The sequence below is a fragment of the Schistocerca piceifrons genome, chromosome X (assembly GCF_021461385.2).
Source record: "Schistocerca piceifrons isolate TAMUIC-IGC-003096 chromosome X, iqSchPice1.1, whole genome shotgun sequence".
NCBI classification, from domain to species: Eukaryota; Metazoa; Arthropoda; class Insecta; order Orthoptera; family Acrididae; genus Schistocerca; species Schistocerca piceifrons.
The window spans coordinates 414,044,223-414,058,683 of record NC_060149.1 but is presented as its reverse complement, the minus strand read 5'-3'; the positions used below and the strand labels follow the sequence as shown (position 1 = coordinate 414,058,683).

The 14,461-nt window shown below is 44.0% G+C and overlaps 1 protein-coding gene across 2 annotated transcripts in view; it reads right to left on the bottom strand.

The window, feature by feature from the left end:
- Positions 1-14,461, bottom strand: part of LOC124721594 (IDLSRF-like peptide) — a 220,561-nt gene that overhangs the window by 84,298 nt on the left and 121,802 nt on the right. Inside the window, exon 2 of one of the 2 annotated variants that reach the window (XM_047246644.1) lies at positions 2,121-2,261. In XM_047246644.1, the coding sequence (XP_047102600.1) occupies positions 2,121-2,261 (141 nt within the window). The remainder of the gene's footprint in view (positions 1-2,120; positions 2,262-14,461) is intronic. The other variant, XM_047246645.1, reaches the window with a different exon arrangement.

Sequence of the window (14,461 nt, the reverse complement as noted above, 5' to 3'; positions counted from 1 at the left end):
CTAGCAAATCTGAAATTTCTCATACTATGGAAGGTATGTTGGGAACCTCCTCTAACGCTATAACGAGAAGTACAAATAAAATTATTTGAGAGTCACAGGATAATTTCGGCTACCAGCTTGCTATGTGAGCAGTTATTATTTAGACACAGGAAAAGCTGTGTAGAAAGGTACTCGTGAAGGTATGCCTTTTATCGTATACAAATTTCATTTATTCTGTGGGCATGTCGCAATAAAGAATAATGAATCTGGTTAGATTGATCCTAAGAATACGTTCCATTCCGTTGTACTTTCGCTGAACATTTCCCATTGGATCAAAGAGATCCTTGCACAAAGTCGTTACAAACTTCTCGATTTTCTTTTACTTAAGACCGTACTTTAATTAACTGTAAATTAATCATAAATAATTCGTTATTGTTACATTCTTCTTCTAACAGAAACGCTGCAGTACATCGCATTTGCAGTTAACTGATCTGCGATCACCTGACAAGAGATTCACGGACGACTCAGTCACGTTACGGAAGTTCCGCATATCCCTACGATTAGTTAAGTACCAGTGCCACTTTGAAATTGCCTAAAATAACTCATTTTTCTAAGACTCCCTGATTACCAAATTCTTTAGGAAACAAATCAGTGGAAGCACTTCTCGACTTTGTTCATCCATTCATTCATTCACTGTGGATCGTACAGTCAGTTATTCTGCTTCCAAACTGAAAAATATAGCAGTGGCCATACGACGTTTGTGGCCATCGTCTTAATAATCATTCCGTGACGTCCGCCATTCTCTCCGGGTCAAACAGTGCACTGCAGTCCCACCACAATAACAGCAAGCGAAACAGTAATTCTTCCTAACATCTGAGTCATCTTAATCAATCACAACGCAAGCTCACAAAGCCAAATTCTCAGTCTTATCAAATAGCCTAAGGGATTCTATGTCGTGTAAAATTCAGTCAAAGTAGTGTACTACCAGTCCAATAAATTGCGCTCCCGATGGATTTAAATCTTTATGCAAAGAATAGGAATACTAGACGTTCAGCTGCAGTCACATTCCAGTTAGATGTACTGTTAATATTAGTGACAGAAAACTGCCTTCTGTATGCTTCGGGTGGTACTTCTACGTGGAGTGTGCGGTGATGTTTGAGTAATCTGGTGAAGGATTTTCGCGTTTAGTTGATGTCGTGATCGCGTGCGCTCAGAGCTAGTTATCGACCTCTGCCTTCAATTATTCAAAGCTCTCGCTACTGACGTTGCACCATAAGGGCACAATATTTCTTCACTGAATGAAAGACTGCGAAAACTTCGGACTCCGGAATGAATTCAGAAACTTAGACGTAGTTCCTTCTGTCGTCCTTGCTGTGGAAGGAAGAAACAGTTAGCAAGCAAGTGCAAGACAACAATTCTGTGAATGCCATACGACTGTGCTTAAAAGTCAACATCGTGCGTAGTCCAATAAAGACGCTCCATGCAACGAAGGGACAATCCCCTGCATCCTGTCAACCCCCAGATGTGATTCTCATCGTCAGTATAAATTGCATATTGACAAACTGAACAGCATCTAATACACGGGGACACGAAGTTTTAACTTTTAACAGCTTTTGTCTCTTAATAAATGAAATTTGTTTCCCGAGTGCATAAAACTTCTGCTATAGTAGTAATGTTGAAATTCGTATCTCCGCTTACTTCTTTCACATGCATTTAAATTGATCAGAGTTTCTCAATAAGTGTGAGCTAATCACCGGAAGTTTTTCTTCTGCACAGAAAATAAGTCCATGGAAAAAAGTAAGTGAAGTAGCTGAGGTTCAAGAATCTAGAACAACGTGCTCCTGTACCAGTAAATGGAACTCTTGTATTTGAAATCCGTCAGACAACTTTCCAGTTCAACTGTATATTTAGTACACTTGCAAAATGATTTTTCATTATAATATAGTAATGAACTTTCGTGAACCATGATTCTGTTGTAGCTGCGTAGTATCGCTGCATACTAATAGGAAAGTTGATTGCTGGTTGAGCTTCCGTAAGAACACACGTGGCGGTTTGCGTGATGCAGGGGCTGTGAGCGTGACGTAACGTCGCGTGGCGTCCAGTAGCCAGCGAACGCCTAGTGCCTAGAACCTAGTCCTTACCTGCGGTGCAGAGCCGTGTGTCCTCGTCGTATCCGTCAGGGCAGTCTGGAGCGCCATCGCACAGATACTGGATCGAGATGCAGATGCCCTTTCCTTCACCACCAGGACATTTGAATGGCTCGTATGGATGACAGGCCTCTCCTGTGACAAATTCCATTACTCTTGGTACCGCTCCACATACAGTAGAAAGTTACATGTAAAATGTAATGTTGCCACACATATAATGACATAAAATAGGCACTCTAAGTCAATAGCAGCATGGGCACAAAACACGATATTTTTATATGTGGGAATTACATACTAACCTGTTCAGTGCGTCAATAAACACAGCTTGACAAAAAAATTTAAGCACCCAGAAGATACAGACGGATGTCAGTGTAACTTCGTCCACGTAGACGCAATCGGCGGCTACGTGAATGAATAGATTTCTAATTCTCTATCACAGGGAGAATGACCACCAGAGTATATTAGTTTTGCTTGTTTTTAGGCATGGTATGGTATGTAAGTTGCGTGAACTGAATCAGATGTTGCGTGATCACTGTGGAGGATAGGGAGACCCCACGTATGCGCTTGAGAAAGCGTTATCAGCACTTAACAGAGTTTGAAAGAGGCCTCAGTGAGCGTCTCCATTTGTCCAACTGGTCAAATCGTGCAATATCCAGGTGTGTGGGGCATTCGGATGCGACAGTGGCCTTACGTTCAGCAACATGGGGGCATGAGGCTAGGAGTACTCATCGTCACTGTTCCGGACAACCACGTCTGACCACCACAAGGGAAAGTAGCTGTACTGTGCACTAGCACATCATAAACCTTCACATCAGCGCCTATCAACCGAGAACAAGTAATGGGCTCCCTACGACATTCTATGCCACCCAACACCGTTATCAGCAGCGGTACTAGAGACAGTACTGCCCGCAGGGTGCCGTAACTCCAAAACACAATCGCGACCGGGAAGCATGGACTGCTGATGAATGGCGAGCAGTGTGCTCAGCGATGAATCGCGGTTGTGCACTACGCTGAATGACCATCGTCGGTGAGTATGGCAGCGACCTGGGAAGAGGTCCCAATCTCCCGATGTTCGGGAGAGGCGCAGCGGTGCTGCTTCTGGCGTAATGGCACGGGAACCTTCACGGTCGATTTCAGGTCACGGCTAGTAGTGATTGAGGGAACTCAGACTCCACAACTGTATGTCGCAGACATTCTGCATCCTCATGCGTTGCCTATAACGTTAGAGAATCGTGGTGCTATTTTTCAATACGACAATTCTCGCCGAAGATGGCACATGTCTCTATGGACTGTCTGTATGTTGAGGTACTCGCGTGGCCAGAAGATCTCCAGATCTGTCCCCAATATAATATGTGTGGCATCCAGCTCTGACGTCGACTCCGTCTCAGTGCCAGTGTGAAGGATCTCAAGTGCCAGTTACAACAGCTGGGCCAGCATGCCTCAGGAGAAGGCGCAACGGCTATATCAACCTCTTGCCAACCGAATCAGTGTATGCATGCAGGATGGAGGGGCTGGGACAATATACCAATATCTGGTTTCATACTACCAATTTCTTTGTAATTTTGACTTGATCTCACTGCGCCTGGCGTAGTGGCCGAGCGGTTCTACGCGCTTCGGTCAGGAAGCGCGCGACCGCTACGGTCGCAGGTTCGAATCCTGCCTCGGGCATGGATGTGTGTGATGTCATTAGGTTGGTTAGGTTTAAGTGGTTCTGAGTTCTAGGGGACTGATGACCTCAGATGTTAAGTCTCATAGTGCTCAGAGCCATTTGAACCATTTTTGTAATCACTGCAATAACGTCACATGAAGTTTCGTTTCCTTTCCTACTCCCCTTGCTGGTATTTAACATTGTTGCAGGATCTTTCACTGTCATACCTACATCGTTTAATGACATTAAGTACCTACACGGATAGTATTCATGCCCGTATACCTAAATGATTAATTTTTCGGAGTTACACGACTAAATTACTGCCAGACTGTCAGTATTTTCACGAGTTATTATTAAGAGTCTACATTCAGGACGTCAATTGAAAGAACATTTAAACTCAGGATATTTCGACAGAAGTTCAGAGTTCAGTGACATATTGTGGTAGAGCAAGCTACAAGCCATGATTCTGAGTGAGCATATATCTTAGGTGATACTCAATGACATACCTCCCAAAGAACAGATGAGATGAAAATGTGTATCCTGTGGTGAGTAAAATGCAGAGGTTTTGGCCATCTTGCTGTTGGCCCTTACATACTCTGATCAGCCAGAACATTATGACTACCTACCTAATAGCCGCTATGTCCAACTCTGGCACCGACAACAGCGGGGTCGGGTCGTGGCGTGGAAGCAGTGAGGCCTTGATAGGTCGCCGGTAGGAGTTGGCACCACATCTAGACACACAAGTCCCCTAATTTCCGTAAATTTTGGGGAGGGCGCGATGAGCTCTGACGTCATGTTCAATCACATCACAGATGTGTTCCATCGGGTTCAGATCTGATCACTTGGGGGGCCAGCACATCAATTGGGACTCAGCACTGTGTTCCTCGAACCACTGCATCACACGCCTGGCCTTGTGACATGGCGCATTATCATGCTGAAAAATGCCACTACCGTCGGGAAACATGAACGTCGTGAAAAGGTGTGCACGATAATCCTTGACCGTCATTGTGCCTTCCACGAGATCCACTGGACCCATGGATACCCACACGAATGTTCCCCAGAGCATAATGGAGCTGCCGACAGCTTGTCTCCGTTCGCAGTACAGGTGTCAAGGAGCTGTTCTCCTCGAAAACGACGGATTCGCGCCCTCCCATCGGCATAATGAAGAAGGTATCGGGATTCATCAGAAAATGCAACGCTCTGCCACTACACAAATATCCAGTGTCGATGGTCGCCTGTCCATTTCAGTCTTAGTTGCCGACGTCGTAGTGTTAACATTGGCATGTGCATGGGCCGTCGGCTGCAGAGTATTCGGTGCGCTGTGTGTTCAGACACACTTCTACTCTGCCCAGCATTAGAGTCTGAGGCTAGTCGTGTAGTTTCCGAAATGCTCTTGCCGAGCCTCTGGGCCATCGAAATCTGCCCTCGGTCAAACTCAGATAGATCGCTCGCCTTCCCCATTCAACAGACGGATAGCACGCTCACTGATACTATACGCACCGTGCTTGTGTCTGACAGCCATTCCTCACCAGGTGACGCTGCTGTCGCCTGGTGGGGTTTAGTAGGTCGGTGTTCATAATGTTCTGTATGATCAGTGTATGTAGAATGAGACGTTTGGGGCATTGTGATGAAATGGGAATTGCTGTATCCTCTAAACTTTCTAAGAAATCTGTTGACGTTCTGAATACAAATAATTTGTAGAAACTGTGATCACTGACGATATCTCAATGTATCCCTGTCATGAACCACTATGTGGCAGCAAAATGTATGCTTTCGGGTGTCATATCAAGAAAATCGCAAGTCAGATATTAAAATGCACCTTGGAGATGATAAGCATCTGCAGATAGAGGAGAGTGTTGAACCTAGAGTATACTGTACCTTATTGATAGAGTTTAAAAGCGTATATTTCTTCTTTAAATTTTCGATCTGGTTACTGATGTTTTCTCTTTGCTTTAAGCTTGACAGTCATGTGTTCCCTTGCGGTTGTCAAGTTGCGTTTTTCTAATTGTAAGAATAGAAACCATTTAATTCAAGAACTGTTAAGACATTGAATTATTACCGTGTGAATTATGCAGAAATTCTGTAAATTGGTGACCCCTGAAATACTAAAGAGCGCTGAGGCCCCAGGAAGAGTGCCAAGTCAAACGGTGACTTTACGTCACGACTTCAAACTGGTCCAGACGGAGACACACTTTACAATTGCAAGACAATCTGCAAAAGCGAATTGACAACCTTTAAATTCGAATCTTGATACGAAAGGACAGGAAATTATCTCCCCAAATGACGAGACAGTACGGAAATATGACAAGCAGTTTCCCCGCTGAATCTAACGTAGTTTCCACTCATCGAATGAAGGTGCAGATTGCGAAGTTCCTACCAAAAAAGCAGGAACTGTGGTTCGTGATTTTGGATTTTGAGTTTATGCAAATCAACGCTGTGGATGTGCTATGGTGATTAGCAGTTTCGATGCCTGGGCAGTGTCAATGGTTTCGGATATTACACTCTTAAGACAAAAAAAAGACGCATCACGAGTGATTTATCCGTATTGGGACGGAAATCGTTAGACATGTGTGTGTCCAGAAATGATTATAATTTAAAAAATTGGATAATTCATTCAAGAGAAAGAGCTTGTCAACAAAGTATTGGTTCACCTCTGCCCCTTATTCAAGCAGTTATTCGGCTTCGCATTGATTGACAGAGATGTTGGATGTCCACCAGAAGGATATCGTGCCAAATTCTGTCTAACTAGCGAGTTAGAGCTTCAAAATCCCAAGCTGATTGGAGAACTCTGCTCATAATGCTCCAAACCTTCTCAATTGGGGTAGAGAACCGGTGAGTTTGCTGGCCGAGGTGGGCTTTGGCAAGAAATAAGACACGAAGCCATACAGACGTGAAAATTTTTCTGGTCGTGAATCGTAGTTAAAAGTGGGGGAAACATCTGTTAAAATTTACTGACCCGAGATATCTGATCACAGCCTACATTATAAATATTACAACATAAGAATAAAAATGCGTTTAAACTATTTTCCATATTAGCGATTTCTTGCAAATAACTGTATTTCCCTTTTAACTTGTCATACAAAATATTATATGACGTGTGAATATAGAGAACTATAGTCAAATAACGTGTGCGTTGGCTAAGAACAGCCGGCTTAGTATCATCTGTCAGAGGTAAATCTTGAAAGAGATATCCTGCCTCACATCAGCAAGAAAGAATGTCATTTACTCATGATATGCGGTCTCAGTGCTGGCGAATTCTTGTAAACTTGGCCCATATTGTTCTGGAAATGCAGCCGTAATGGGGCATAATACTACTGCAGTGCTGCAATGTAAGTGCTGAAGATATAGACTGAAGAGAGCCAGGTGAGCCGTAAACCCAGCAGCGGATCGTGAAATACTGCGTAAGCACACAATGACAGGTACTTCCACCACCTGGCAGAACAGGACGTACATTTTCGGGCTCAACGAGAGAACAACGCAGGAGATTTTTTCTGCTCATAAATATCACCAGCGTCTGCTGTAACAAGGATTCCGTGTATATATTGTACTGAACATTATTTCTAAGGAAATCATATTTGTTGTTTTTGTTGTTGTTTTCAGTCCCGAGACTGGTTTGATGCAGCTCTCCATGCTACTCTGTCCTGTGCAAGCATCTTCGTCTCCCAGTACCTACTGCAGCCTACATCCTTCTGAATCCGCTTAGTGTATTCATCTCTTGGTCTCCCTCTACGATTTTTACCCTCCATAATGCCCTCCAATACTAAATTGGTGATCCCTTGATGCTTCAGAACATGTCCTACCAACCAAACCCTTCTTCTAGTCAAGTTGTGCCACAAACTCCTCTTCTCCCCAATTCTGTTCAATACCTCCTCATTAGTTATGTGATATACCAATCTAATCTTCAGCATTCTTCTGTAGCACCACATTTCGAAAGCTTCTATTATCTTCTCGCCTAAACTATTTATCGTCCATTTTTCACTTCCCTACATGGCTACACTCCATACAAATACTTTCAGAAACGACTTCCTGACACCTAAATCAATACTCGATGTTAACAAATTTCTATTCTTCAGAAACGCTTTCCTTGCCATTGCCAGTCTACATTTTACATCCTCTCTGCTTCGACCATCATCAGTTATTTTTCTCCCCAAATAGCGAAACTCCTTTACTACTTTAAGTGTCTCATTTCCTAATCTAATTCCCGCAGCATCACCCGACTTAATTCGACTACATTCCATTATCCTCGTTTTGCTTTCGTTGATGTTTATCTTATATCCTCCTTTCAAGACACTGTCCATTCCGTTCAACTGCTCTTCCAGGTCCTTTGCTGTCTCTGACAGAATTACAATGTCATCGGCGAACCTCAAAGTTTTTATTTATTCTCCATGGATTTTAATACCTACTCCGAACTTTTCTTTCGTTTCCTTTACTGCTTGCTCAATATACAGATTGAATAGCATCGGGGAGAGGCTACAACCCTGTCTCACTCCCTTCCCAACCACTGCTTCCCTTTCATGTCCCTCGACTCTTATAACTGCCATCTGCTTTCTGTACAAATTGTAAATAGCATAAAAAAGGAGGAAGGATGAAAGATTAGGTTCAAATGGCTCTGAGCACTATGGGACTTAACATCTATGGTCATCAGTCCCCTAGAACTTAGAACTACTTAAACCTAACTAACCTAAGGACATCACAAAACACCCAGTCATCACGAGGCAAAGAAAATCCCTGATCCCGCCGGGAATCGAACCCGGGTACCCGGGCGCGGGAAGCGAGAACGCTACCGCACGCACACGAGCTGCGGACTGAAAGGTTCGGATTTAAGGTCCCGTTGACGAGGAGTTCGTTAGAGAATGAGCACAAAGTCAGATAGGACCGAAGCAATAACTTATTTAATTTTAGATAGTGTTCATATGGAAGCAGAACTACACGTCTTTTATATTAAACAAAAAGTTTGACACATAGACATCTAACACTACGTTGTGATGTTCATAAATTTAAACACATTTCAGGTTCAAATGGCTCGGAGCACTATGGGACTCAACTGCTGAGGTCATTAGTCCCCTAGAACTTAGAACTAGTTAAACCTAACGAACCTAAGGACATCACAAACATCAATGCCCGAGGCAGGACTCGAACCTGCGACCGTAGCGGTCTCGCGGTTCCAGGCTGTAGCGCCTTTAACCGCACGGCCACTTCGGCCGGCCACACACATTTCAGGTTTAGAGCATATAATGTATCTGGGTTCCTGATACAGTTAAATACCTGTAGTCACACAGATTAGAATCTGTTTAAGATGGGCGTTGATGGGACCTTGTCCCTTTCGAAACACAAAAAATACCTTCACATACACATTTTGAAGCAGACACTGAAAAACGTTTGCCGCTCGTCAGTGCAGTCAAGGATTTTGGTCTTGGGGTCACAGTCTTGTAAAGTTTTGGCACTACCTCACTTACCCTTCATTCAGATATTTTCCTGATGGCAGCCTTCAGTTCAGCACGCATTCACTGTCATTCGTCAGAAAACAAGGATGAGAGTCGTTCAGTAAGTAATTCAAAACTTTTTTTTCAAGAAGGTTGGTTTTGTTCAGGATTCCAATACACCATATCATTCCTCACTCTTTTGGCTACGAATTCTTATGTTTTAACATAAACTCCGTTCAGTGCGACGGCATTACGCCACCTTGCTAGGAGGGCCTGTATGCTAACATGGTCCCACGCTACTGATCGACGTCGAAACCAACGTCTTGCTGAATCAATAACCTCCTCATCATCCACGTACTGCTTCCTACGGAATGCATCTTTCATTAGGCCAAACAGATAGGAGTCGGAAGGTGCGAGATCCGGAATGAGGAAGGACAGTGCAACGAAGTTTTGTGAGCTCCTATCGGGTGCGCAAACTTGTTTGAGGCTTTGCGTTAGCATGGAGAAGAAGTTCGCCTCCATTTTTGTGGCGCCGAACACGCTGAAGTCGTTTCTTCAGTTTCCTGACGGTAGCACAGTGCACTTCAGACTTGACCGTTGTAACATGAGGGAGGGTGTCAAACAGAATAAACCCTTCTGAGTTCCATAACACCGTCAACATGAGAAGGCGCAGCTTTTGAAGAGAGGTGGTGCGGCACTAGTCCATGGATTGCCGTTTTGTTCCCAGTTCGAAGTGGTGAACCCATATTTCATCGCTTGTGAGGATGTTCGACAAGAAACTGTCACGATCATCCTCGTAACGCACAAACAATTCAGCAGAGATGGTCCTTCGTTACCTCTTTATTGTCTTCTGCTAGCCAGCGATAAACCCAGCGGGCATAGGCCTTTGAATACTTGTCAGCAGTACTAACAAGGGAACCTCCCCATCGCACCCCCCTCAGATTTAGATATAAGTTGGCACAGTGGATAGGCCTTGAAAAACTGAACACAGATCATTCGAGAAAACAGGAAGAAGTTGTGTGGAACTATGAAAAAAATAAGCCAAATATACAAACTGAGTAGTCCATGCGCAAGATAGGCAACATCAAGGAGAATGTGAGCTCAGGAGCGCCGTGGTCCCGTGGTCCCGTGGTTAGTGTGAGCAGCTGCGGAACGAGAGGTCCTTGGTTCAAAATCTTCCCTCGAGTGAAAAGTTAATTTTTTTATTTTCAGACAATTATTATCTGTCCGTCCGTCCGTCCGATGCGAGGAAACTGCGCCGTAGTATGGGGACGCTACACATAAACAAACGTTAAAAACATATGTTTTGACAGAGCACACGGAAAATTGCGCGACTGTGAAACTGTTGCATTCATTTGTTGCAGTTTATGTGACAAACTCTTATGCTTTCATCACTTTTGGGAGTGATTATCACATCCACAAGAAAACCTAAATCGGACAAGGTAGAAGAATCTTTTTACCCATTCGCCAAGTGTACAAGTTAGGTGGGTCGACAACATATTCCTGTCATGTGACGCACATGCCGTCACCAGTGTCGTATATAATATATCAGACGTGTTTTCCTGTGGAGGAATCGGTCGACCTATGACCTACCGATCAAATGTTTTCGTTTCCCATTGGAGAGGCACGTCCTTTTCTCTACTAATCGCACGGTTTTGCGGTGCGGTCGCAAAACACAGACACTAAACTTGTTACAGTGAACAGAGACGTCAATGAACGAACGGACAGATCACAACTTTGCGAAAATAAAGAAAGTAAGTTTCTCACTCGAGGGAAGACTTGAACCAAGGACCTCTCGTTCCGTAGCTGCTCACGCTAACCACGGGACCACAGCTCTCCTGAGTTAATGCTTTCCTTGATGTTGCCTATGTTGCGCGTGGACTACTTAGTGTGTATATTTTGCTTATTTTTTTCATAGTTCCACACAACTTCTTCCTGTTTTCTCGAGTGATCTGTGTTCAGTTTTTCAAGGCCTATCCCCTGTGCCAACTTATAACTAAATCTGAGGGCGGTGCGATGGGGAGGTTCCCTTGTATGACTTCCAGTCGCGCAGCAAGATGTTTGATTGTGATCCGTCCATCACCCAGAATGAGAGTGTCCGCACGTTCCAAGACTGCAGCAGTCACAACTGTGTATGCCCAGCCGGCAGGTAGGAGATCGGTTAGGTTTGCACGACCGTGTTGCGATGGTTGCAGACGCCTCGCCCAACGACTCACCGTGCTTTTGTTGATTTCCAGGCCTCCGTTGACATTATGCAAGCTCCTATGAATATCTACGAAGCTCAGGTTTCCCGCAAAAGAAACTCAATGACAGCTCTCTGCTCGGAAAACACTTCCGTTGCAGACACCATTTTGAACACTGCGTATAGAGCCGCCACCAAACGGATTGAAGGGGGAATATTTCGCGATGTCCCACAACAAATTCCGCACATTTTCAGCCGAAAATCGCTGTGAAAAAAATGCGTTGTATTGTTTATTTAACGTCTGCCGTAAATCATATCGTCTTTGTGGCTGGTGCTTCAGTGATGTTGCAAAGAGCGTTTTCTTCCAGTTCATAATAGTACGATGTCGTTTGAATCACCATGTGCGGCCGTTAAACAATAAGAAAGGTAAAGTACTTCCTTTTTCGCAAATTGCTTGGCATGTGGCAAGGCTACTGCCTAGCTCTAGTCGCGCCGGGCTGAAACCTTCCACCCTCACCCTGCGTCCCACTCTCCGTTGCACTCGGAGCGCTAGATAGGAGCGCAGCCGGAGCGGTCGAGCCGGCAGGTTCAAATGGTTCAAATGGCTCTGAGCACTATGGGACTTAACATCTGTGGTCATCAGTCCCCTAGAACTTAGAACTACTTAAACCTAACTAACCTAAAGACAGCACACACATCCATGCCCGAGGCAGGATTCGAAACTGCGACCGTAGCAGTCTCGCGATTCCGGACTGAGCGCCTAGACGAGCCGGCAGGAACCACAAGGCATCTTACTCCGGCTGGCCAGATAGTGATTTGACCCCCAGTCCTCCCGAAAACGAGTGCACTGTATACGTCACTGCACCATCTCACTCTCTGGCATAGAAAAAAAGCGTGGTGAGGCCTTCCGGCTTTTATTTTAACGATCCTGGTTGCTGTGAATCCTAAGTGCTCCCAACAGCGACCACTGTGCTTTTGAACTTCTTTAGTCCGAATAGATATCCTACCTCCAAATCGTTTCTAGAGACGCTTTCACACAGGACATCACTCGTCCAGAAAATACAATGAACACTTTGCACTCTTCTCTTCGTGACTAATCAGGCTTCAGTTCTGCATCTGGTAATTCTTCAAATTTTTTCCATATTACACGTACTTGCGAATAAGTTGAGTGGTTATTTACTAGTGTCACTTATCCCGTAACAGATAAGTCGAATGTGAATCAGGTTACTAATATTTTCAGTTGGGCACACACTCCTCAGCATGGAATTGATAGCACTATTCATTAAGTCTGAATTCTCCTCGAAATTCGGGAGATTTTAAGAGCTAAACTTGCAACCAAAGCTACGCACTCTTCTCGAACCACAAATGTCTAAGCTTTACACTATTTCACACGTCATTGACGTTGTTCTGAGCGTTCGATACGCAGACTAGTGTATTGGAACGTCATGTGCCTGGCCCTTATTATTCTTGCAGACACGTTGTCATTCTGTAATCCCCATTCTATTGTCACACATCGCGAGTGAATCGATGCACTGCATTTTGCGATTCACTCTCTTCTGCTACGATTTTTAGCCAGAGCCTTCTTCATCGCTCTTTGTTTCACGCCGCATCTCCTCTGCCAACGCCTCGGCGCTGTAATAGAGCTTAGTTCAACAATTACAGTCATAGAAAGCAAGGTTTTCTTTGTTTTGAATACGTTTGTTAAAATGATGAATAGTTTGAGACAGCCTTTCATAAGCACATTTCCTAACACCAACCTGTAATATGTGCGTTTTAATTATCATTGGGCTACGTTACGGCATTGTTCTCTGTAATATGTTATATTTGTAGGAAAGTGTAAATATCAGTTACTAAACGCAAAACGCAATCATTCACATGCACTTAGAGAATGTAAGTTCTGATGCTAAAACACTGAAACAATTTTGAAGTAATGTAGCACTCACAGAAAATTTTTCAAGGATATGTTTCTCAGAGAATGCTGCAGTCGTACACAGCAACACAGATTTTATTCGTTGAAAAAGTGTGTGATCAAGTACCCAGCAGGAAGGTTTAATGTTTGAATTGAATCCTCACACAGAGACCGTGAAAAGTTTATTAATACATTAGTTCGGAGGATTATAATTGTATAGTAGAGAACATTGCTGAGTGTACACAAACACCCCGATTTGTTACACTGAACACGTATCGGAGTAAATACTCAAAGGGACCTCCTCCAACGCAAATCCAGCCTCCGCTCGTCATCGCATGTGTGCCGCAGATGATGAGAAATGTCTGATGTAATTTGTACCGTCTGGCAGGCTGTCAAAACGCCCAATCTGAGAAATAGTTCACAAGCAACGACGGTGAAATACGCCACGGGCCCCCCACGCTCACGCAGATAAACATCCTGGCTGCGTATGCAAGGAGGACGTATTGGCCAAGGAATCGGTCGGTCTGACTCTCCCCATTTACCATCAACGCTATTGTGGATTAATGTACCAGGTGCCGACAGACTGTAACATGCGTCACAGCTACAGTGAGCCGAGCGGAGCTGTTGTTGGGAAGCTATTGTCTTGCAACTACCTGCGAGAACAAATGACATTTGTCGAGTATTCGACTATCGTCTCTGTCCGTACGCAAATTGAGGAACCTATGAAACGGCATTAACTACAATGAGTGTTACGCATTTTTTGAGGCACTGCGTATGGATAAATTAAACAAATCGAGGCCTACGCTATTTTACAATTTTTTATTGTATTAATATAAAGGCACTTCAGTCTGGAACCGCGTGACCGCTACGGTCGCAGGTTCGAATCCTGCCTCGAGCATGGATGTGTGTGATGTCCTTAGGTTAGTTAGGTTTAAGTAGTTCTAAGTTCTAGGGGACTGATGACCACAGATGTTACGTCTCATAGTGCTCAGAGCCATTTGAACCATTTAATATAAAGGGTCCACTGGTGTTGAAACTTCACACACTCTGTATATAACATTTAATGAAATCTCCTACACTGGACACAGTAAAACTTAAAATATTCATTCATTTATGGACAAGTGGTTAATCTCAAAGCTGGTGAATATAATATGTATAGAAATAGATTTTTAA